The sequence below is a fragment of the Pygocentrus nattereri genome, chromosome 19 (assembly GCF_015220715.1).
Source record: "Pygocentrus nattereri isolate fPygNat1 chromosome 19, fPygNat1.pri, whole genome shotgun sequence".
Classification (NCBI taxonomy): domain Eukaryota; kingdom Metazoa; phylum Chordata; class Actinopteri; order Characiformes; family Serrasalmidae; genus Pygocentrus; species Pygocentrus nattereri.
In genome coordinates this window covers 36,402,043-36,427,235 of record NC_051229.1, presented here as the reverse complement: position 1 = coordinate 36,427,235, position 25,193 = coordinate 36,402,043, and the positions used below count along the sequence as shown (strand labels likewise).

At 39.5% G+C, this 25,193-nt stretch overlaps 1 protein-coding gene across 1 annotated transcript in view; it reads left to right on the top strand.

Moving 5' to 3' along the window:
• The window catches only part of rsrc1 (arginine/serine-rich coiled-coil 1), a 239,678-nt gene that overhangs the window by 115,397 nt on the left and 99,088 nt on the right, over nt 1–25,193 (top strand). Inside the window, exon 6 of the mRNA XM_017691856.2 lies at nt 2,214–2,265. Coding sequence (XP_017547345.2) covers nt 2,214–2,265 — 52 coding nt within the window. The remainder of the gene's footprint in view (nt 1–2,213; nt 2,266–25,193) is intronic.

Below are 25,193 nucleotides of genomic sequence, written 5' to 3'. Positions count from 1 at the left end.
GTAAACAAATGCAAATGTAATTACGGAGGAAATTTCATAATAAACTGTAACTAAGATGATTGCCATGCCTGCTGTTATCCATCCACTTAAGCCCTGCAGTGTGCTTTTTCCCCTTTTATTGCACCAAGATTTGTGTAATCATCATTGCCTGAACAGAAAAAAGGGGCTGAAGAATGGAGAGTGTGAGAAAAAGGAGGGTTGGTGCTGTGCTGCACAACTATAGATCTGATAAGCAGATCAGCTGCAGCATTAAAACCACCTCCTTGTCCATTTTCTCAGCTCTACTTACTGTAAAGGAGCACTTTGTAGTTCTACAGTTACAGACTGTAGTCCATCTGTTTCTCTGATATTTTGTTAGCCCCCTTTTACCCTGTTCTAAAGTGTTCAGGGCCCCCCCATGGATCCTCACAGAGCAGGTACTATTTGGGTGGTGGATCATTCTCAGCACTGCAGACACTACAGTGGTGTGTTAGTGTGTGTTGTGCTGGTAAGAGTGTATCAGACACAGCAGTGCTGCTGGAGTTTTTAAACACCTCAGTGTCGCTGCTGGACTGAGAACCAAAAACAGCCAGCCAGCAGCATCCTGTGGGCAACGTCCTGTGGGCAACGTCCTGTGGGCAACGTCCTGTGACCACTGATGAAGGACTAGAGGACGACCGACGCAAACTGTGCAGCAGCAGATGAATTATCTCTTTACATCGACTTTACATCTCCAAGGTGGACTGACAAGGTAGGAGTGTCTAATAGAGTGGACAGTGAGTGGACACAGTGTTTACAAACTCCAGCAGCACTGCTGTGTCTGATCCACTCATACCAGCACAACACGAGAATGACCCATCACTTTTTATCGCTTGAATATTGTTTAAAAGGATCTTTAATTTTCAGATAGTCTGTCATTAAATTCGTTTTTAATGTGTTTTAGTATCATTTTAAATGAGCTTTTAATTCTATAATTTCAGTATCGGGCAACACAACACTTGATATCGGTATCGACATAAAAATCCCGGTATCGTGACAGCCTTAGACTGATGTAGCGACTTTTCCAGCTGTCCTTATCAGTAATTTCATCCCAGGCACTCCCGATCCGTTTGATTGCCTTTTTCCGATAAGATGTGACGTTAGAAAGAGCACAGGCAGAAGAGAAAGGCACAGACTCGAGCTCAAGGGGAAGATCTCAGAGAGGGGCCCATGTTTTTTAAAAGCAGCGTCGGAAAAACGAGGAGATTTGAAAGGAGAGGTGGATGTGTTTGTCATCTAAGACACTGCGGAGTGACAGTTCTACATTAAAGCGGGTCATTATATTTCCCCCGCCGCCACCCGAGATGACGTTTTTACAAAGTGACAACTTTTACAGTTTGATAAATCAAATTTATGCTGAATAATGCGCGTCAGGGCTGTCAGCCGGAGCCAAGCGCCGCCAAGACACACAGACTCCACATTCAAATTTCATCCTATTAGCATTTAATTTCTCCGTAATCCTACACACGCGCGCGCTTACACGCCCGCTACCGAGAGCAATCTATATCCCTTTATAACTTCCTTACCATACAATTCGTCTTTCTTGACAATTAAGAGGGGCAAATCTAATATCGGGGATATTGGAATTACACGCCTTTTTTTTTTTTTTTACTTTTTTATTTATTTATTTATTTATTTTTTACTTTTTTTTGAGCTGTGTCAAAAATACAAGTGCTGATTTCCGTTGGAGCTGTCAAATCTGCGAGCCTACACACACACACACACACACACACACACACAACTTGTGCTGCAACACCAGCTATTGGTGTAACTGCTCTGATCTCTTCCGTACTTAAAATGCAGATAATTCTTCATCATTTCCTGTAAGTTAGGGGTCGTTTCTTAAGGGGTGACTTTATTTTAATCATTTATTCCCATTGCTGCATTTGTTTCTGATGCAAACAAAAAAGCAAGCATCTCCGAGATGAACAAAAACATTTCTTAACTTTTAATCTCAGTTAATGTAAAAAGGTTTTATTCCAAGTGATTTTCGGAGCATTTCTGTTGGTCCGTTTATCATTAAATGCTCGCACAGAGTAAGCGACAGCTGCTGGATTCAAATGATGCAGAAAAAAAAAAACAACAACAAAAAAGTTGGAGAAATACTTTTTTTTTGTTTAGTTTTTTTGGGCAGTGACTTTGTTTGTTTGTTGGTTTTTTTTTTAACAGTTGATTTGTTTTCTTCATGTTTGCAGACGCCGGCTGAGCAGGCCAAGGTGCGACTCCAGCTGGTGCTTCAGGCTGCAGGTAGGTGACCGTCTCCTTTTTTCTGGCAGTTCCTCCTGGTCAAGTTCAACAGAACGAAAGGAACTTGGCAAGAGAGAGAAAAAAAAACCTTCCATGAACAATATGATTAATCCTCAAACAGACAACATTGAAACATCACCTAGAAGTAGAATGTTTGGGCCTTTAGAGAAGCTTTTTTATGCCAGTTTAATGTGTTTTAATATTTATTTTATTTCATTTTATTTTTTTAAGCTTGTTTTATTCTTTTTTTATATTAGTTTTGCAAAACTTTGGGGACCTCTGTTCAAATTCCATGTTCTGGCGATTCTGCTGTTGCGAAGCTGGAAAATGCACAGAAAATGCAATATATTGCTGTTGTCGAAACAAAACCTTGTATCTCCATTTTAGAGTTTGTTTTTGTAACATAATGTAAAAATAGCCGTTGTCTTTTACATTGTTTGTAAATTTGGAGCAAAAGAAAACCCTAAATGACTTGGAAAAGGTCTTGTTCCATTGACTTACATTTACAGTAAAGTATGTTTTATCCTTCTCCTGTAAAGCTAGCATTTTGGAGATACGAGGTCTTGATCCCACGGCAACGATATAAGCCACCATCGTGTCCTACGTTTCGACGCCGTGTTTACTTTTGTAGTTTTGAAACTTTGTGTTGCTTGCATCGCGATGTGCGCTGGTAATAGTTGGTTCCTCCCGTTGTCTTTAGGGTGAATCTCATCTCAAGCTGCTCTTATAACTCGGTTTAATTAGCAACATTCAGTTTAATTAACGGTGTAACTCAGCAAAGGTAAGATATTCAGCACCTGTCAGATTTGGACTTACCTACTTATTAAAGTTCTCTCCTTATTTTGTGTTTTTTCCACATTTCACAGTAATAATGATGATAAACAAACTATAAATGAACGCATAGGAAATTATTCAGAGATCCAAACTATCTTTTATTTTAGATTCTTCAAAATAGTTCCCCATTGCCTTCATGAGAAGCCACCTGAGATGCTTCTCTAACAAGACTGAAGTAGATGCACATGCTGAATCCTTTGTTTTTGCTGAAAAGTAGTGGTTGGGAGACATTCAGTGTGAAAAGTTTCGGAAATAGATTCACACCTAGACTTCAAGTTTCTCTTGGTCTTGAACGAATTTCAAGCGTTTAATCGTAAGCCTTATTTGACTTGGTACAGCCTGATCGGTGCAGGAAGGGCCGTAGCAAAACTGCGCAGGTTCGATATGAGGTTGAGATCCAGTTTGATTTATAATATTTTATGTCTTATTTCTAAAGCAGTGGCCACAAGCCGTCTTTCTGGAGATCCTTACTGCAGACTTTGCTTACAGCCTGCATCTAATATGCCGCTGCCCCCTTACCTAACACTAAAGCACCTGATCCAGCCAATCAGAGACATGTCATGAGTGGAGGGTGATGAGGCTGATGTAGTCGCGTGCAAATTTTAATAAGGAGAAGCAAATTAGATCAAACACCGGGAATAATGCTAAATAACTAGCTATGAGGCTTTTAAACAAGAAACGCACAGAGCAAACCAAACACATGGCAGACACATTACCATAGCTAGAAACACCAGGAAGAGGGAAGAGACAGGCGCTACAGACAGGTGGGAATCCTAATAGGGAACACAAGGACATGACTGACAAGCACAAGTGTTTTATTTCACTTAGCTAATACCAGCTGGACAAGCTCCCATCATGTGCACAAGAGCAGAGCTCATAATGTAACTGGTCCAGTTTTTATTCAAGCCAGAATGATGTTTGTTTGTTTGTTTGTTTGTTTGTATAACGACCAGGGCCTGACCGATATATGGAAACAATGGACTGATGTTAAAGGGCCCATATCCTACATTTCTCTCTTGTTCATCCACCTCTAAAAGTTCCCTCACAGACGGTTACTACATGAACTGGTTCTGAATACACTGCCTGAGGTCTGAGGCCCTGTTTCGCAATTGTTTTGAAATAAAATCTTGGCCTCAAACATTTTTAAAAATCTATTGCATGCAGGGTGCTGTAGGGCCCAAACAGTCCCCAAAGAGATCTTATGTCAGATTTTTACACAGATTTTTACCATCAGCATTCCATATAAAACTCATAAGACTTGTGTAGGTTCACTGGTGGTTCTGGATAGTAAATAAAATGGCTATATCTGTGTTGTAGTCATGGCAACATCTGGTTCCCATCACCACCACATCCCATCCAGACATCTAATCCATTTCACACCAAAACGCTCTGAATGACACTTTTTAGATCTCAACCATTGAATTATGCAGAGTTATGCAGAAGATCCTTCATATTGTCTATAAACAGAACAGGAACTCCTATTAACAACATTATTACTGCATGAACTTGCTGTCCCACTGCTTTCTCACTCAGTTAGCGTTGTAGTTCTCGTAGTTAGAATATAATAAGCCTTAAGCTGTAATAAGGTATTTTATGGGGTTAATGAAGCACATGTCTTTAAAAAGCTTATATGTATGTAAAGAGTCTTTATGAAGTGGTTTTTATAAGTTTTAATTGTGTATTTGTTTATTTACTGTATTTCTATCTTGTTGGTTCGTTGGTTGAATCGCGCTGTTATTTAGGTCATGTTTATGGTTGAATAGGAACATATGGGATTAGTGAATAATGTGTAGGTGCGATAGAGCTGGACACTTTAGAGACAGCACACCCACCTACTGCAGTGAGAGAGAGAGGGAGGGAGGGAGTGAGGTAGAGAATGAATGGAATGAATGACCCCCCCATCTGGAGTCCTGTGCTCAGGAGAGTTAGGGACATCTGGGCAGAGAGAACAGAGTCAGGTGTGTTCACACGCGCACTCATTAACTGTCCCTTATATCAGCAGTTCTTAGATCTGATCCCAGAAGACTCCTTTTCCAGCTCAGTATAGCTGCTAAATTGAATCAGGTATGTTTATGTTGGGAACTATACGCAGACTAGAGGAAATAAAAGGATATGCATATACATACATTAGTACATACATTTTTGATTATATGCACGATTGTGTGCAAAAGTTTGAGCACTTTTGGTCAAATTATATTTTTGCTGATGTGAAAATAAGTGAACACATCCACACCTACAGCAGTGGTCACCAAACCTGGTCCTGGGGAGATCTGTCTGCCTTCCCACAGAGGCTGTATGTACAGTACCACAGTATATATCGCTGCTGTCAGAGCAAAACCTTGTATCTCCATTTTTGTTGTTTTTCAGTTTTTTGCATAATATGAAAATGCCTGTTACCCTTTACATTTTCTGTAAATTTCATGATGAATGGACTAAAAGAAACATCCCAAAATGACTTGGCAGGGGGTGGGGGAGGGAGTCTGGTTTGACTTCCATTAAAAGTAAAGTAGGTTTTTTCCTTCTCCTGTAAAGTTAACATTTTGGAGATACAAGGTTTTGTTCCGACAGCAGTGATATGTATAATAAAGCATAACATATCAAATGTGCCTTAGCTTTTGCACACGTCACATTTTAATCCCAACCCCCTTTTTGGTACATTCAGTAAGTAAACAGTAGTCGTGCATTACAATATGCAGAAGTGTGTTCTCTGTAGAGGATGTGCAGAACTTTTCGGTTGATATCTGCATTTGTAAGGCAAAGCTGCTCCTAATTCAAATTAGGCTGTATTCACGTTTTGGTAGCCATCAAACACACAACTTTTGCAATTGATTTAATTAGGGACACAGTGCTGATGGACAATAGACACCAACACAGTGCAGAAATTATGCTATTTGAAGTACACCAGAGTTCAAAATTTGAGAACGTATTCTGACATAACACATCGGCCAATATAATACTGAAAAGCTTACATCCAGAACTGTACAGTCCAACTCTAAAGATTTTGAATAACACCTCATGTCCAGAGCTGTTCAGGCCATATCTAAAGATCTAGAAGAACAGCTGACATTAAGAGCTCTGCAGTCCAGCTCTAAAGATCTAGAAGAACAGTACACGTCCAGAGCTGTACACACCAATTCTAAAGATCTAGAAAAACAGTACACGTCCAGAGCTCTACAGTCCAGCTCCAAAGATCTAGAACAGCTTGCATCCAGAGCTGTTCAGATCACCTCTTAAGATCTAGAAGAACATCTTACGTCCAGAGCTCTACAGTCAAAGTCTAAAGATCTAGAACAGCTCACATCCAGATCTGCACCACACAACTCTAAAGACCTAGAAAAGCAGCTCACATCCAGACCTGTACAGCACATCTCTAAAGATTTAAAGGAACAGTGCTCTACAGTCCAATTCTAAAGATCTAGAAGAATAGCTCATGTCCATAGCTTTACAGTCGAGCTCCAAAGATCTAAAAGAACAGCTCATATCCAGAACTCTGCTGTCCCGCTCTAAAGATTTAGAAGAGCAGCTCACATCCAGAGCTGTGCAGTCAAATTCTAAAGATTTAGAAGAACAGTTCACCCTGAGAGCTCTGCAGTCCATCTCTGAAAATCTAGAACAACTCTTATCCGGAGATATACAGTCCAACTCTAATGATCTAGAACAGAAAGAGAGAAAGAGAAACTGTTCATGAGTTCACACTTTACACCTTCAAATAAGAGCAACAAACCAATGCAGCTGCTGTAAAACTTTTTTCACCAAGTGAAAAAGTTTCACACTCTGGGATTCACACCCCAACATACATAAATGAAAAAAAAACCTGCCGAGCTTTGGGGGCCTTTTTTTTTTTGTTTTTACATGTTGGTAGTGTGTATTTCCAGCTCTGTGCTTTCTGCCACGTCTGTGAACGGAGACGGCAAGTCATATTTCATCCTGGAACGGAGAGGGAAAGTCATCTTTCATTATTTGAGTTGTATATATTCTGCCTTGCACCATTTGAGGGCTTTGATTATGAACCAGATGTGACGGCCTGTTATTACATTTTAAAGCGCACTCCTTATGTGTGCGGCATGTATGTGTGTGTGCTGTAGCCCAGCTGTCAGTTTGTACAGGAAACATATTAAAGGTACCACAAGTCATACATCATCTGTGAGCCATCCACCCATGAGCACTGCGAAACAAATCCCAAACACATACGCACAGGCACCCACGCTCACACACAAGAATGAAGAGGGAGGGGGGTTAAGAATTAACACCAGAGTGGAGTGGAAGATAGAAAGCAACACACACACACACACACACACACACATATATATATATATATATATATATATATATATATTTACACACACACACTTGAAAATATCCACAGGTGTTTCTGTCCTTCTGTCCATCCTTCCACTGTGATGAGACAACTCAGCACTATGGGCCTGAAAACTGGATTTCTTTCTCTGGATTGGATGCATGTAAATGTGTTACTGGGATGACTTGAGAAGCAGAAAATGCTACACCAGGGATCGTAACCCAAACGTTACGAAGAGCCATTTTGTCCTTTCAGCAAAAATCAAACCACCTTGAGAGCCACAAGATTTTATGTCCAATTTACCATCTTGGCTGTAAATACGACTCAGTATGTGCTGAAGCACTACTATGAAAAAAAAATAATATAAACAAAAGTGCAAACTTAGTTTGCTCTGCTTTAAGCTTTAGCTCAGCTATAGCCGCTTTTCTCGTATCTCTGGCAGGAAACTTTCCCTCAAAAGTAGAACAGTTTCTTGTAAAAATGTTTCTCAGCTTTCAGTTTTGGACAAAGCTGAAGATGGTTTCTCATTCACCAGCTTTTTGTTCTGATTTCCCCGTTCCACCTTATATGGTGGAATGGTGTAACTGCTGCACCATTTAAGGTGGAACAGGGCAATTTGATGCAGATTAAACATATCAGGAAACCAGCTGGGGTGATTATGAGCACAAATATCTCCAAATTATCAATGTTTGTTTTAAATCTTTCTCTTTGCCTTTTTTGTTAGCTAGTTTGGTAAGATTGTTGTTCAGGGTTACACATTAACATTAACTCCAGCGTTTAAGACCATTTATTGTTAAACTGTGTCGAACGATCAGCAGAACTTTATTTTACTGTAAAGGAAGATTATTTTATTTTTACCTAAAACTCTAATTCTGCTGTGGAGCCGCAACACGACAGTAAACAAGCCACATGTTGCCAACCCATTCGCTTAACTAAGTTCTAAGCCTGAAGTTGAGAGTCCTGGAAGACGTATATTAAGTTGTGGAGGCTTCTGTGTGATTTTTCTAATTTGCCAACTTTACTTAAGTCATTTTGCCCAGAAATGAAATGAATTAACGGAGGTGTCTGACTTTCACACAGTACTGTATGTATGGATAAAAGCAGTAGTCCTGATGTTGAAGAATATGAAGGCAAAAAAAATGTACACAGAGAAAAAAAATAGACGAGAGAGAGATGCTGACAGGTTCTCACGTTTTGCAGCTTGTGCTAATTTTCTCTGACTGGCTCGGGCCACAGTTGAGTAATTATTGTTTATACGTCTCTTTGGCTGCTCTCTGATCAGCGTGGAGTCTGTAAGCATCAGCGCAGTCAGCGTCTCTACTGAGTGCGCTGATGTTTCACTTCATTAAAAATGGACAGAAGTACTTTGCAAAGCCAACAACAATAACAACGTTAGCAACTCTCGAAACTTGAATTTTGCTCATATATTTTGTTAGTTTTTATAATACAGTGTCGGCTACTTCAGACCTAAGCAGAAACTACTGAATATTAACGTAAAAATGAATTAATATGTACAAAAACTGAGCCTTCCAATTTCTGCTAATGCTGTTTTCAGCTACAGACACTTCAGTTTTTGGCATAATCTGACAATACCTCTTACCCTTTACATTGTGTGTAAATTTCATGATGAATGGACCTAAAGAAACAGCCAAAATTACTTGGAAAGACGTCTGGTTCCATTGACTTACATTAGAAATAAAATATGTTTTTTATACCGTTTTGGAGATACGAGGTTTTGTTTTCCGACAGCAGCGATATGCAAGTCAGTTAAAGACTGATTTACACTTTGAGGCGGTTTAAGCTACGTTTGTGATGATTCATGCAGTTAGCACTGTGCTAATTGGTGGGGTACGAGCTTCCACTACTTGTTAGCTCCGTTAGCCTCATAGCTCCTGTGAAAAATAATGAAGCAAATTTCAGACACCGAAGAGTTTGGCTGAAGCGATCCCTTCACACACAGCCAAGTAGGCATCATATCTGTAGGTTCCTACAGTCATTGCATTGGAGCATCCAAGTCTTTGTTAGTTGACAAAGTTCTTGTCAAACAGTGAGCAGTTCTGCTGGTAAATGGAGACGTCACTGTTAAGGAAACTAATGCAAATCGTTGAGAAGTTCTCTTTGGTCAAGCCTTGTAGAGCAGCATCTCCAACATTAGTAGTTATGCGACCAGCCGGCAGACACTGGTTTTCTTCAACATCAATGTACTTAAACTTTTGTCATTTAAAGGGGCTTTTAACCCTTTAACCCTTTAAAATCCCAGGCTTATTACATTGTAAGGCTAATTATTCAGTAACTACATGGACTTTGATGTAAACTGGCTGCGTTATTATTATGTTATAGAAGAAATATTCAAAGAAATAACCGTGTTACCTGAATAGTCTTAATAACAGAGCAGTAGGGTTAGAGTTTAAGGGGTTAAATAGCCTTGTAGCCATTTTTCAGTTTGCACTATTGCCCAGTCTTCAAATAATAGCTGTTTGAAGCCTGAAAAGTTGTGTAAATCTTGTGTAAATATTTTCCTTTTTTAAATGCACTTTTGGAGCATTTTACCAACATCACACCCCACTTTTCACAGTAGGTGTGACCAGGCCGTTTGCTAATAAGTTCCAGATTTTAAAATGGAAAAGCTTTTTTTAGAATAAAAGCAGAATAAACCTTTTTCTTTTAGTAACTGTGATGAAGTTAATCTTCATGTTTCCATTTACAGAAAGAAACAGTGTCGTTTAAAGCGAAATTTGATCACATGCTTTTATTAGTTGTGCTTATTAGTCACTGCTCTAACCATGTTATCCTACAGTCTGCGCAGTGTTTCAGTTTTATTAAAAGTGCTCTGCACTTTGTTACTAAATGGACACTTTATGGTCGGCTCTCGTAGCGTAATTACGCCAGCTCCCCAGCCGGCCAAACGCTGCTAATGTCCAGGTAATGAGAATGGCTTGGCCTGCGGAAAAGCCGGCCTCAGAAGGCCAGATGTATGAGTATTAAAAGCTGTGGTGTCTCTGGATATCCTCTCTCTCAGAAGGGCCCATAAGCAGGGTTTTATGGGCCGGCAAAGAGGGAAGCCGGCAGCCCCTTTCAACCAGACTAAGGAGGGGATGTTAGCCTACAGACGCTCAGGAAGATCTGAGTAATGCACTCTCTCACACACACTTTGGCCTTTCACTCCATGCGTCATGAATGTTCTCCATGGCCGTGGCTCCCAACCTCGGTGCTGGAGAGGGGAGCCTTTTTGGGAAGATTAAAAATTCATACATTGCAACATCATTGCAATTAAAAGTAACTATACATTAGAAGTAACTCATTACATTACCAGGTAATTACCATGAAGAGTAACTAAATACATTATAGTATTACTGCTGTTAAAATAACTTGTTACAGCAATGGTTTCATTCAAAGTTACCTTTTTCCGGTACAACAATGCTGTCATTTAATTTAACTTGAAAGTTTATGATTTTACTGCCATTAAAAAAAAAAAAACTCTTTACCTTGTAATGTGACTTCTGTTAAGTCATTTGTTTGTGATGTTACTGTTATTAAAAGTAACTTGATATGTTACGTCATGACCGTTAAGAGGAACTTATTACATTACTGTCAAAAGTAACTTGATGTTTAACAACGTTGCTAGTGTTAAACGTTAAGCAATACATTAGTGTCACTGTAATTAAAAGTAGCCTATTGCCCTACGGTGTCAATAAGTACCTCGTTACATTACATCACTGCCATTAAGAGGAACTTTTTACATGTAAATTTTCCTGCCCACAGTTTTGTTCATTACAATATCACTGCATTTATAAATAAAAAAGTAACTTGAGTTCCAGTGTATTCTTAGTGCTTAAAAATGTATTCATAAGGCATTATATGACATATATAATACTTTATAATGCCAAGCATAAACTCAAATGGTTCTTAAGTATCTTCGCTTACATGCATAGCACTCTACAAATGATTTTGTTTGTTTTTAATGATAGCAGTGCTATGCCTGTGATTATGCATACTTATAAGCAGCTAAACAGGCTTATGCCAGGCAAAATAAGGTATTATGTATGCCATAAAAGATTTAGAAATGCATTTTTAAAGCTTTGTGAATTCAGGATTTCTAAGAAGTGTTTGCCCTAACTTGTTGCGTAACAGTGCAACAGTGATACCATTAAAATATTTCTGTTAGCTAAACTACCTCACGTCCAACAGTGCAGCCGTATATTATCTGCAAAATAGTTCATAAACTGTTTTACTTTTAAGTTTCCCCTGTAACCCAAGTCTCTTCAAGTGACACAAGCCTTTTCCCCCAGTAAAGGGTTCTTTGAGTGTTCACATTGCTGGATAGAACCATTTTCTTTACTAAGTAACCCTTGGAGAACCATGATTGTGTACTTCTCTCCATACCTGGACTGTATGAGACATTTTCCCAGATATGAGGCCTTTAATATTGAATATTATCGATATCATACAGCTCAATTCTGAACCTTTAGATTTGGAGAGCATTGCTAGCTTTCTGTCTCTTTTGCCTTTCCTCTGCCGCTCGTGGGAATCAAGTTAGTCGGAGCTTTCTGGCCTTCGGAGTTCATTTCCCGAGGCGTTCTGCACTTCTGCTGTCTAATTGACTCGGATGTGTTTCTGTGAAATTGACACAGCGCGCCTTTATAGGCTAATCAGTGTGGCTCTGTTTGGTCTGTCATAATGCTGTTGACGTTCAAGCATAATTTCAGTTGTTTAGTTCTTTCAGAGCAGATTTCAGTCTGTTTGCCTGCAGTCGAGCTTGATGAATCACATCTGCAGATGATCTCTTGGACAGAGGTGAGCGTCCGTTTGTGTTTGTTTGTGTTCAGGCTGCCCAGTATTGGATCTTTTGTGATCTTGGCCTTTGCAGCACTAAGATCACAGAAGGCTGCAATATACAAATGACCAATCAGTGGCTGTGTTTACATGCAAAGATTTTTTTCTGATTAAATCTGATTAAACACATTTCGATTATAGATTAAGACTGAGGTGCTCACTCTACTCAACAGTCTGATGAAAAATCTCTGTTTATATGCTCACTGCAAGTAATCCGATGCAAAATTACGCACCTGTGTAGGGAATCACTTAGTGTAGATGTTACCATGACAACCAGCATCATGTGAGTCAAGTCAGAGTGAGATGAGCAGCAGTGAGCAGTACTTGTGTTTTAACTGCTTTAAAATAATGTCAGATTCAGGAAATCGTCCTTCTCATGTCCTTATTAAAGAAGGCTGAGAGGAAGACGTGTTCTGAGACACACAAGCTGGACGTCCGTCCCACCGCCGTCTTTTAAAGATCAGAGTATAAATTTCGTCACTTCTGCAGACAATTTTTCTGCTCTGCCATGTTAAATGGTCTAAACTCTCAGTATGATGCGATAAACGTGGTAAGAGCGTTCTTAAGCTTTCCGAAAGGGAATGTAATTGGATACAGGAGTTTACATTGATATTATTCTTCTATTTATTGGATAATATACAGGATTACCCCCCCCCTTCTATTGTATAGAAACTGTATTCCGAATGGCCTCAATTGAGCTAGTCTGTGCCGACTGAGGTGTGTACATGGACGTATTCTATCCCTATTGAGCTTTTAGTCCGATTATCAGCGGATTATTAGGCTGCATGTAAACAGGGCTAGTGCTTTTTTTTTCTTGACCCACCATAGCACCAGGTGCATTTCTGTAGGTGTTTTGATGAATCGAGGCATTTATGTAATCCAGAAAATGATCATTTTGGCCAAAATTAAGCAGACAAGAATTTAAAGTGCCAATATCATGAAACAAAAAAACAATCTTTCATCATTTTGTTTTCCAAATAAGAGTTTAATATTGTGTGTAAATATTACTGAATTTACACTTTCCAGTTCATACAGTCTGTATATGAAAACTATGCATAAGAAAAGCTAGTTTTGTGTTCATTGTTTTTGTGATGGCACGTGTTTCAGGCCGGATTGTGTTTTGAATAAGGCAGCCTGTCAGAACAGAGCTCATTTACATATTTCAGTGTTAAAGGCACAGCAGGAAAAAAAACGGTCTGTTTAATTCTAAGGTATAAAGAGAGGTTAGAAAATTGTGTAGAAATGAAATATATTGAAACCAACACAAACGTGCATATTTAAGTGCTGTTTATCTGATGGGGGCAGTTTTGGTGTCTACCAGGTCTTCCAGGTGGTCGTTAGGAGCCACATTTTCTCTGGAGCTTTTAATCAGATTCCAGATTTGGAAACTCCTGCTATTTTTCTGTCTCTGTTTCCTTATGCAATTGTTATATCTTATCTCCTTTAAAGGATCTTGGTTGTTTTGAATGAGTAAACTGTAGAAATGAACAGGGCGTATCGCAGTATGTAGCAATATAATCGTGATACGAACATTTTAGCCACATCACACAGCTGCAACGAGTGTGTGCACTAGTGTCTGCACTGATGAGCTGCTGTTAAGTACCTGATTGATTTTCAGAAGCTTGTGTTTGTAATGTCGCAGTAATGAGCTCGTCCTGTCCTCACTTGTTAGCCGTGTTTACACACTCTGTGTGCGTTTGCGGCAGTTTTTATGTTTCAGTTTATCTTCAAATTAGTTTGTATTATTTACCTAACCCCTAGATAAACAAGCTAGAGCATCACTAAATAGTACTGCCCCCCCTCCCCCCCCCCTCGTCTCTCTGTCTCTATCTGTCTCTCTCTCTGATAGAGCAGATGTTGGCGGGTTTTGGAATGGTAATGTTTGTGCCATGCTTTAAGCCCACCCCCCCCCCCCCCCCCCCCCTTGCTCCTCTGTACACCCGCCAGCCGCTTCACTCTCTCTCCTTTTCTTCTCTATTCCCTCGCTTGCTCTTTTTTTCCACTGAGGTCTCCGGAGATCCCTAAATCCTCACTCGGCTGCGAGGGTGTGTGTGTGTGTGTGTTGATGGACTCGGGAGAGTGTGTGTGGAGCAGATCATCCCCGCGTAAGCTGCTCAGGGCCTTTTGTGGAGGGGCCCCGGCAGACCTGTAATGAGCTCTCAAGCTCTCTCGCTCCCTCTGACTCTCTCTCGCTCCCTCTGACTCTCTCTCTCTCTCTCAAGCCATCACCCCTCCTCCCCCCTCTAGTGGTCCTCTGTGAAAGGTGAAAGCATTGTGGTGATATGTTTATGGGTCACTTCCTATTTGGCCTTCTTTGTGCGGGCATCCGTGTGTTCACCAACTTGCAGACCCCCATGCTAACGCAAGCGTACATTCACCCACCCTTGATCGGATACAGTCGTATGGAGAAGTTTGACCAGTCCTGGTCAGTTTACATGTTTTGTTGATGTTCCGATTGGCAACAAGTTAACACGTCTTCTACATAGGACACTCTGGAGTCTTTTTTATATGCGTAGTTTAACATATTGGAAAAAAAATAAAGCATCAAATGTGCCCTGCCCACTCACGCTAAAGTTATAAGGAGTGTTTCAGCCGGAACTGTTTTTCAGGAGCCAATCAAAGCAAAGGACATTTATCTCCAAAATTATGACTTTACAGGAGAAAGAAAAAACATACTTTTACTGGTCAAGTCAATGGAACCAGACTTTTTTTCCAGCAAATTTTGAGCCATTTCTTTTGGTCAATTCATCATGATTTTTACACACAATGTAAAAAACAGCCGGAATTTTCTCAATTCTGTAAAAATTTGAAAAACATCAAAACTTGAGATGCAACGTTTTGTTTCCAACAGCAGCAACATACGTCTGAAGCCGGGGATATGCTACAGAACTTTGACCCACGATTTTAGCCCTGATTCTCAGTCTGGCCGAGTCTGAGCTGGTCTGCTCTAGTTTGCAGGGTGGTGGGTCCGTCAGAGTGGACGTGTGTAAACTGGTTGACAGATCCATCTGAACGGATTCCTGCAAACAGCCAATGAGAACTCAGAGTGCGAAAGAAGAAAATATAGCAAGTAAACAAACTAAAATGGCAAGAAAATAAGTCACTCATGTTTATTTGGGTCTCCTAGTAATGGGAGAACGCGAGAGTTCGTGAGAGTTCATATGAGTTTGCGAGAGTTCAGTGAGCTCTGTTTGGTTCAGCAGCTGCTGAAAAGTCAAGTAGTGTGTGATCCCTAATTGTTTAGTATGTGATCCTCAATATTTCAGTCGCCCAAAAAATCAGCAAGAAGCAGTGGGAGAGAACCAAGAACCAGTTTGAGACGCACAGTACTTTAATAAAGTCGTGTCGTGAACCCAAAGCTTTAAAATTACATTAACAAACAACCTGTTTCATTCTAAGCAGTACAAAGAGGTTGGAAAATGGCCATGTGGAAATGAATTATGATTCTGTCTGCATAAACTCACACAAATAGCACAAATGGACCTCGTACGGGAGAAAAAGAAGGAATAACGAAAAAGGGAAATGGGCACCTTTGATGTCCTGGTTTGACACCTTTTCTTGATTCTCAGTGTTTGTAGAGTGTTTGGGGCTGTATGTATTTGTACTGTACCGCTCTGCTTTCCTCAGTTCCAGTGTGGAAATAAACTAAAGTAAACGGGCCTTGTGGTTCTCCACTCCCTCTTCTCGTCTGACTGAAACTGCCACTTACACAGCTCCCAAAGGTCAGAGGTCATCCAAACAAAAGAGCAGGTCTTCAGTAAAGGGAGCTGTGTGTGTGTTCCTTTACACAGTGTCCACAACTCTTGAGTCTGAGATCAAATACCAGCGCGCTGACGCAGTGTGTGTGAGACGTTTTAATGGCTGTTTCATGGTTATTGTAGATGTTATTATACGGTTATTCCCCCGGTGAGGGAAGATGGGCTGGGGGGGGGGGGTTGTTTAGTATGCTAGTGACATAGATTTTTGGAAAGCTCATAGCAGACAGGTGTGGGTGTGTGTGGGTGTGTGTCAAGAGTTTCTTTCCAAAACGCACACTGGACTGTTTTTGGACTCTTTTTTTTCAACATGTATAAAGGCTATGTTATGATAACACTGCTTTTGTTAGAGAGATAAAATCCAAATGATTACAAATAGATATATAGCATTTTAGAATGCAACTCTTAATGTTTCACTGCTGACAGAAGAAAACCTTGTATTTCCATTATTTGTTATTTTACGGGTTTTTGAAATAATTTGAAAATGCTTGTTGTCTTTTACACTGTGTGTAAATTTCATGAAGAATGGATCAAAAGAAACAACCCAAAATGACTTGGAAAAAACTCTGGATCCATTGACTTATATTAAAAGTAAAACGTGTATTTCCTTCTCCTGTAAAGTCAAAGTTGTTCAGACAATGATTATTTAAAAAAAAAAAAATATATATATATATATAGAGAGAGAGAGAGAGAGCACTTTATTATTACACACAACCACACTAGATGTAAAACATAAAAGATATTCAATGACCCTGTGTCCTGATATTTAAAAAAAAAAAACAGCTTGTGTGTGTGTGTGTGTGTGTGTGTGTGTGTGTGTGTGTGTGTGTTGGAGTCTAATTCTGGTGCAGTTAACGGGCGCATTAAGACCCCCAACCCCAGCAGGAGGCCATTCACTCCACCAACAGCCTGCAACATCTGTGAGCCCAGCAGACCACATACATGGAAGGTGTCACCTTCTCTCCCCCCCACCGCCACCCCCTAACACACACACACACACACACACATACACACACACACACACACACACACACACACACACACACACACATGAATGTGTGGTACTGCATTGACACAGACAAACTAACATCAACCACACATTCATATGGAGCAAAGAGAGAGCTTAAACAAGTGTGGCTCTCGCTCTCTCGCTCTTTCTCTCTTTCTCTCTCTCTCTCTCTTTCTCGCTCTCTCGCTCTTTCTCTCTCTTTCTCGCCCTCTCTCTTTCTCTCTCTCTCTCGCTCTCTCTTGCTCTCTCTCACTCTCTCTCTTGCTCTTTCTCTCGCTCTCTCTCTTGCTCTCTCGCTCTCTTTCTCTTTCTTTCTCGCTCTCTCTCTCTCTCGCTCTCTCTTGTTCTCTCTCTCGCTCTCTCTCTTGCTCTCTCTCTCGCTCTCTTTCTCGCTCTCTCGCGCTCTTTCTCTCTCTCGCTCTCTCTCTCGCTCTCTCTCTCGCTCTCTCTCGCTCTCTCGCTCTCTTTCTTTCGCTCTCTCGCTCTCTTTCTCGCTCTCTCTCTCTTGCTCTCTCTCTCGCTCTCTCTCTCGCTCACTCTCTCGCTCACTCTCTCGCTCTCTCTCTTTCGCTCTCTCGCTCTCTTTCTCGCTCTCTCTCTCTTGCTCTCTCTCTCGCTCTCTCTTTCTCTCGCTCGCTTTATATATAATTTGACTTGTACAAAAGTGGTGGCCCATTTTTTTTCACCTATTAAACGATAATAACATTAGAATAAACACTTATCTTCCAAAACCTTGTTTATCTAATCAGTCCTGCATTAAACTAAATCAGGTGCCACTGATGGACCTGAACAAATCCATGAAGACATCAGAAACCAGACCTGTGTTCTTCTACCTCTTCTTCAGCTTAATAAAATTGTTGTTGTATTTTACTATATTTTGATTTATTTGTTTTTATTATAATGTTGTGCAGGGTTTTAATGTCATAAACAGTCTTACTGCCCAGATAAATAGTTTTTAACAGTTTATTTTGCTGCCTAAGGCTTTTACGCTGTACTGTATGTAGTACACAAAGAGCTCGGGCCAGAAAAAGCTGTGCAATCGTTAACCCAGTTTTTTCTACAATTTACAGCAATATAATCACGCATATCACTTATAATGTAATGTAATGTAATGCTTTGCCCAGCCTTAATTTCATTCCTCTGTATAATCTGACGCTGGCACTGCGGCTCTCTCTCCACTCCACTCATCTAAAACTCTGTTTTTAATTGTGTTCCTCCTCTCAGACACCCCCTCAGTTTCCTGAATGAATATGTAGCACATACCCAGTGTGACAGCAGTGCGAGTCGCGATCCTCCAGCGCCGCTAATCTGTATAGTGTCACCGTGTACCATGAATATAATACACCCACTCTGTTTTCCAGGACACATCCTTCATTTTCATCTTCATTTTCCTGCTCAAATGATTCACTCTATTGTCTGATTATGCTCTCTCTTTCCAAACGGCTCCTGTTTTAAGATCTCTCCACTGCCCTCATTTAAGGTTTGGCATCAGAGGAAGTGTTTTCTTAAGTTAGAAACTCTTAAAGTTTTACTTTAAGCTTGGATGTCCGAATTTAATGCGTTTTTTAACAACTTGCTGTATTATTTTCAAATTTGGTTCAATATTTATGACTTGTTTTGTGCGCTGGTCAGCCTGTTTTCTATATATATATATATATATATAAAATAATAATAGACTTTTAATGCAATTAAGTGTCTTACAGTGCAGTGTTATCAACAGGGACAAAAAACAAAAGGTAAGAAATAAAATACTTAACTTTATGATAAGCAAAAATAATAAAAATGCAACAATTATTTTAAAAAATAGCATGTACACACTAATACATAAATTATGATTTCAGCAATTGCTGTCAGTTGCTGCTTAATCAAAACATATATACGCCATATGCTTTAAATCGTGCCAAACTCTTTTGATAATCAATTAATCTGTCAGTTAATGCACTCATTAATCATGTTTTTTTTGTAATGAAAGGTTAATTATTACAAAACATTATACATATTTTCTCACCTAATTTACATACAATAACACATAAAATGTAATTACTTTTTAAAAGTGCCAGCAAAAGTTAAAATGAATACGTTTTTATTTGTTTTAAAGCAGTAATAGAGGAAACTTGACGAATATTCAGTAGTAACATGTCATTTTGTAAGTGGCACCAAACACAAACACCCTTCTGCATTTGTCCGTAAACAGGCTTGCAAACTTAACCCACCCCGTCTGTAAAGGTGGGATTCCCGAGTCTGGTTAAAGGTAGGCTAATGGCCGACAGGCGCTCTGTAATCTGCGGCCTGTGCCCATTGATCAGCAGGATTTATGCGCCATTACCTCACTGTTCCAGTCAACAGTCGTAATTATACCCTTCAAAGGTAGCTCTCCAGACCCCGAAATACCTGAGTAAGCTCTTATCACTGACCTCAGTTCAGTCACTTAGCTGTATTACCCGCAGCATGACTGATGTCCCAGTCAGAAGCTGAAGAGATGGACGCTGGTTCTCCTCCGGTATGGAAGAAGCCGGCTAGCCCAAAGCTTTCTAAACAGGGTTCATGTCTGATTGACTCATGCCGATGTTTTATGAGTGTGAAAGTCTGTAGAACCCAATATATCCCAGCTCCGCTCGCAGGCTGACCGCTTTAGTGGTTTCCCAGACGTCTGATCAGACTGACGTCTCTATCAGCGCTACAGCTACTGACTACCCTGATAAGCGATTCATCTGTTGGTTTATTATATTTTATTACTTTTTCTGAAGACAGAAGATTTCCAGTATTTTTTTGTTTTATGATCTTGTGCCAAGTTTTCACAAGAACCCATGAATGTGCTGTGAGCTACACTTCTTGATGCTAGGCTACAGCTGACTGTTTAATCTGATTGATCTGTCAATCATGACTAGATTTTTTTTTAAGAAAAAAATAATTCAGCATTTCATTTTTTATCGTCTTGTCCAAAGCTGAAAATATTTCAGTGCGCTAATTATGCTATTTACAGTGCTGCAACAAGCGATTATTTAATCGATTAATCTGTTGATGACTTCACAATTAATTAAGTTTTCCATACTTGTATATAGATAATCAGTTAATTTGTTATTAGTACTCCGATTAATCAGGTGTGTTTTTAATTTTATAATATATAGCACATGTTATGTATTTTATTATAATTTTCCACCAAGTCCTCAAAGCTCTTAATTATTTTTGATATGTATGCTATAAATCATGCTGCGGCTATTGATTAATCTGTTGACTACTTCACGATTAATTTTTTAACTTTTTATTAAAACAAAAATTCAATTTTATCATCTTTCACAAAGTTGTCTTAGGTAAACCTGCCAAATATAAACTGACAGCTGTTGTGATAATCGATTAATCTGCTTATTACTGGTCCGATTAGCAGGGTGGTGTTTTTTTTTTGTTTGTTTGTTTGTTTTAGTTTTGTTTTTTTTTTTTGTTATTGAAATGAATCGCAAAATAAACATTTTATCTTACACAAAATTCTTAAAATTCTTTTCAATATTTATGCTATAAATCAAAGCTGCAACTAACAACTGTTTTCAAAGTCGATTAATCTGTTGATCACTGCTCCGATTAATCCGATGTTTGTTTGTTTTTGTTGAAAGATGAATTGCAAATGAAGCATTTTATCATCTTACACAAATTCTCAAAACTCTGAAAATCCTTTCCTTAAGAAAGTATAAATGCTTATGCTGTATTTCTGCACTAACAGCTGCTCTTGTATTGCCATGACTGTTAAGGTAATGTAAAAAAAAGCACATTTTCCTTTGTTGATGGTGTCAAAGACATCAGTGCTTCACCGGTGTTAGGGACTCCCCTTCTTGGCGTGACACTTTGGTGCAAAGTTGGTGAGCACCTCTGAAGTTGTAGCTCTTGTTCCACCAGATAATTTTCTTTGCTTCAAAAATATTTTCTGCTTTGGAGCCACTGGGACTGTTTTCGTAAGTGTGCATCATGGCATTTGTGAGAACTCGCAAGTGCAACCCTGGCAGAAAATGATGTTTGTCATAAAACTGGTCTTTTCTGACCAGATGATAATGCACTCCTGGAAATGGGTGCTGGTATTCCATAGCACAAGACCCTTGGCTCTTACTGTAAAAGTTGTAAAAGCTGGAATTTTCTGTACTCATTTTTGGTTTAGTTTGGTCTCTTCTATGAGATCATCCACCATAGTCATTCTAATGTACAATACAAGTTCAGCTTATTAAGTCTTTTTAATACACTTCAATGTAAAGTTATATTGGAATTTTGATGACTTCACAAGCTCTATCTTTATTCTTGAATTTAATCCATTTTGGATGTGTCCAAAAAGTTTGTGGATGCCAGCATTTCTTCAGAAATGAAGGGTATTAATAGGGAGTTTGTCCCCCTTCGCTGAAGTAACAGCCTCTACTCATCTGGGAAAGCTATACACTAGATGTTGAACATTGCTGTGAGGATTTGATTGAGCATTAATGAGGTCAGGTACTGATGTTGGATGGTCAGTTTTGGGTCACTTCAACTCATCCCAGAGGTGTTGGATGGAGCTCCATCACTCCAGAGAACAGTTTCACTGCCCCACAGCCCAATTCTGGGGGGCTTTATACCCCTCTAGCCCATACTTGCCATTGGATATGGTGACTTTAGGCTCATGTGCAGCTGCTCCAGAGCCCCCCACTCTATTGTCAGTGCTTATGGTGATGGAAGAGGGTATATTTACTGACCACAATAGATTGCAGCACAGATAATAATATTGAAGCACTGATGTTATTTACATGCATACAGCATAATTCAGACAGCCTAGATTTTGGAATAAGCATGCTTATTATCTCACTGAAGACTCACTAAAGAGTTGCCCGCTTAAGTGATGAAATTTGGTATTGAATGATATGGATTTTTTGTGCTTGGTAGCAGGGATGCACTGAAATTTCAGCTACTGAAAAAAAGGGAAAAGAGTAAAATGGTCAGACGTTTTGAAGATTAAATAAGGCTTCAATGAAGTGTCAAAATTTTAATGGCTGTGAAAATACTGATTTCAAAGAGCTTTTTGTTTCCTTCCCTCTCCTGAGGTGGTCACCACAGATGTGGTCAAACAGTTTGAGCAGCGTCAGATCAACAGTGAAAATATCAGTCATGTGCCACTGTTTCACAAGTCCTGCAGGAGATACCGGACAAATGATTTATAATCTCTAATCCAGCTCAATATGCAGGAAACAGCAAAACAGCAGAAGCAGAAAGGAGAGCTGCCATGAGTGTGCTGCGAACAGCATCTGTACAAACGGCAGAGCAAAGAACTAACAAAAATGTTTCATTTATAGACAAGAATTTTTATTTTGGAGCATCAGTACTTGGTAGTATTACAGTAATTCAGCTGGTACCGTGAAAGTTTTAACCCTCTATTGCACAATGTTGCCTCAGGGCAACAAATTCATTTTCCTCACTTTATGATAACATTTTACACTTTTAAAGACATCAGGGTTAATAATAAAGGGAAGAATTTGAGTAAGTCAATAAATCGGGTGTACTTGGTCACACTGTCTCTTATTGCGCACATTTAAAACTCTTTTACAACATTCAGTAAGTTTTTTTGATTTTGCTACGAGAATTTGCAGATATGTTTGTTGCCTAGAAGCAACATTGAGCGACAGTGGAATTTCATTTAGCCAGTCACACCACAACAGACAGATCTCAACCACTGCAGGCAACACAGCTCTATATCAGTTATTCCCATTGTTGCACAACGTTGCCTCAAGGCAACATACTCCAAAAGGACCCCTGCGCGCATTATTTCTTTTGAATGCTTTTGAATTTAATAATTGGGTCTAAAAAAAAAAAATCAAGGACCATTAATACAATGTTTTTAAATATTTTTGTTTTTAATCTATCTTATAATGTTTGCAGTACAGGGTTAAATTCCAATAGCCAGATCTAGGAATTACACAGCTGTATGTGCCTCGACTGATTGCCTGTGGCACCTTAAAGTAGCTGAATTCACTCATTAGAAGGCCTTTAGAGCTTATGTCAGTATAATTGAAGCTAAAAACTATGATGCGAAACTTTAGTAACGCAAGGTGAGGCGCATTTTGTTAAATTCACTTTTTCTTCCAAGGTTTGTGCTGTTTTTCATCAGCCGGAGCTCTTTGTTTATTACTCTCATCTGCTGTGAATGAGTACGTAGAGGAGAGCCGAGGATGAAGAGCGGGTCTTTACTAGAGCGAGGTGAGTGAAATTGAGTGAGGCGAGGGAGTTGGCTGCGGCGGCGGAGAGGTTGTTAAAACGCTTTGCTGAGAAGGAGAGCGGTGCTGGCTGCTTCTACTGCTGGCAGATTTCAAACAGCATCTGGTGGGCTCTTGAAACAGAACCTTGTGAGTATGCTCAAATCCAAACGGAATAATTTCTCACCCCCCCCCCCCCCCCCACCCCCAGCCCCCCAATACACACACTCCTCTTCTCATTTTCTCCCTTTCTCATTGCTGTTGGTATTTAGAACCACATGGCAATCTCTCTCTCTCGCCCTCTCTCTCCCTCTCTGTCCCTCTGTCCCTCTCTCTCTCTCTCTCTCTCTCTCAATATGTACAAATTACCATACCAGAAAAAAAAGGAATATTTTTAATTTGCTGCTTTCCATAATTTTCCCAACATATGGTATAAATGATTTTGATGCAAATGTATGCGCTAATTATTTGCAGACGAAACCTCAAACAGACTCGCCATTGAAGTGGAATGAAAGCAAATTTGCAATCACCTTAAATTTTGCTAACCATTTACTGTTAAGTAAACTTTGCTAAGTAATTTAATTACCTTGGCCCACTGGCTGGAGCTTGGGGCTGTTCGAGAGAGAGAGAGAGAGAGAGAGAGAGAGAGAGAGAGATAGATTGTGTATAGTCAGTGCGTCCCCATGTGGAGCTGCGCATGGAAAGAAAAGAAATGTTCAGACGTTTTCGAGAACATTGGTCCTCCTGGAACTTTTGTATGCAATGTCTCATTGAAACCTTTATTGTTTTAACCTAATTGGAAGCAATACAGTCAAATATCAGGTTCAGTTACTGAGGGCTGCTTATGCAAGTCAAGAAATTATGGCCTTTTTTTTTTTGTATGACCCAGTTTTGTCCAGTGTTGTTGTGGAGTCTGTATAGGTGGGTATATTGTGCTTTCTTAAGGGACCCTCACTCCAGCATATGTGCAACAATCCGCACACTGCGATCTCGCACTATTTCCCCATATGCTCCATAACTAAAGTAGCTAAATCGGGATTTAAGGACTTGTGTAAAGCAATAATGTCTATAAAAATGACTCTAAATGCAATAGAAGTTAGAATGTTACCACATATTCATATACACGTATTCAACTGAATATAGGTTGAAAAGGATTTGCAAATCATCGTATTCTGTTTTTATTTATGTTTTACACAACATCCCAACTTCATTAGAATTGGGGTTGTATAACAGCTTAATGTATAAATTCCATGCATACTATAAAAGTCTGTGTGTTTAAAAGAACTTTCCCATTTACACTAAATGGCCAAAAGTGTCCAGACCTTAACCCTCCTATCGTCCTCAAATATAATAACAAATTTGGTCCTATATTGGTCCTGATATTTACCTCCAGAAAATGATTTACAGAATATTGTTGACCACGTTTGTGTGACAGGCACTTTGTTTATTTGTTGAATACTTAAATAACCCCTTGAAAATCAGTGAGTTGACGTGTCCTCTAGCGCCACCATCAGGCCAAACCTTTAAATTAGAATTCATTTATCTTTAATTTTTCATACAAATCTTCTCAAATTTACTTCTCAACATTAATGACCACAAGTCTTGTTTTGGTGATGATGGATAGGACCTTCACTGTAGCGCCACCATCAGAAAGACTTTCAGGTTGAGAGCACATTCATGACTCATGAGCACAGAATGACCACGTTGATTAATGTTGGTGACTCCCCTTTTCCTCTCATAAACATATTTATTTACTTATTTTTTTATTTAATATTTTTTGTAATATATTTGTGTCTAGTTACTTTAAGGGGGGGGGGGGGGGGGCATTTGTGAGACAGAAAATGGATTAATGAGAACACGTCAGATACTAGTGAAAACATGGAATAGGTTTTTATGCCCGCAGTAAACTTTTAATCTTTAGAGACAAACAACATGAAAACAACATGAAAATCCACCCTTTTGCGAAACATTGTGAACATGATAGTAGTTAAAACATGAAGGAG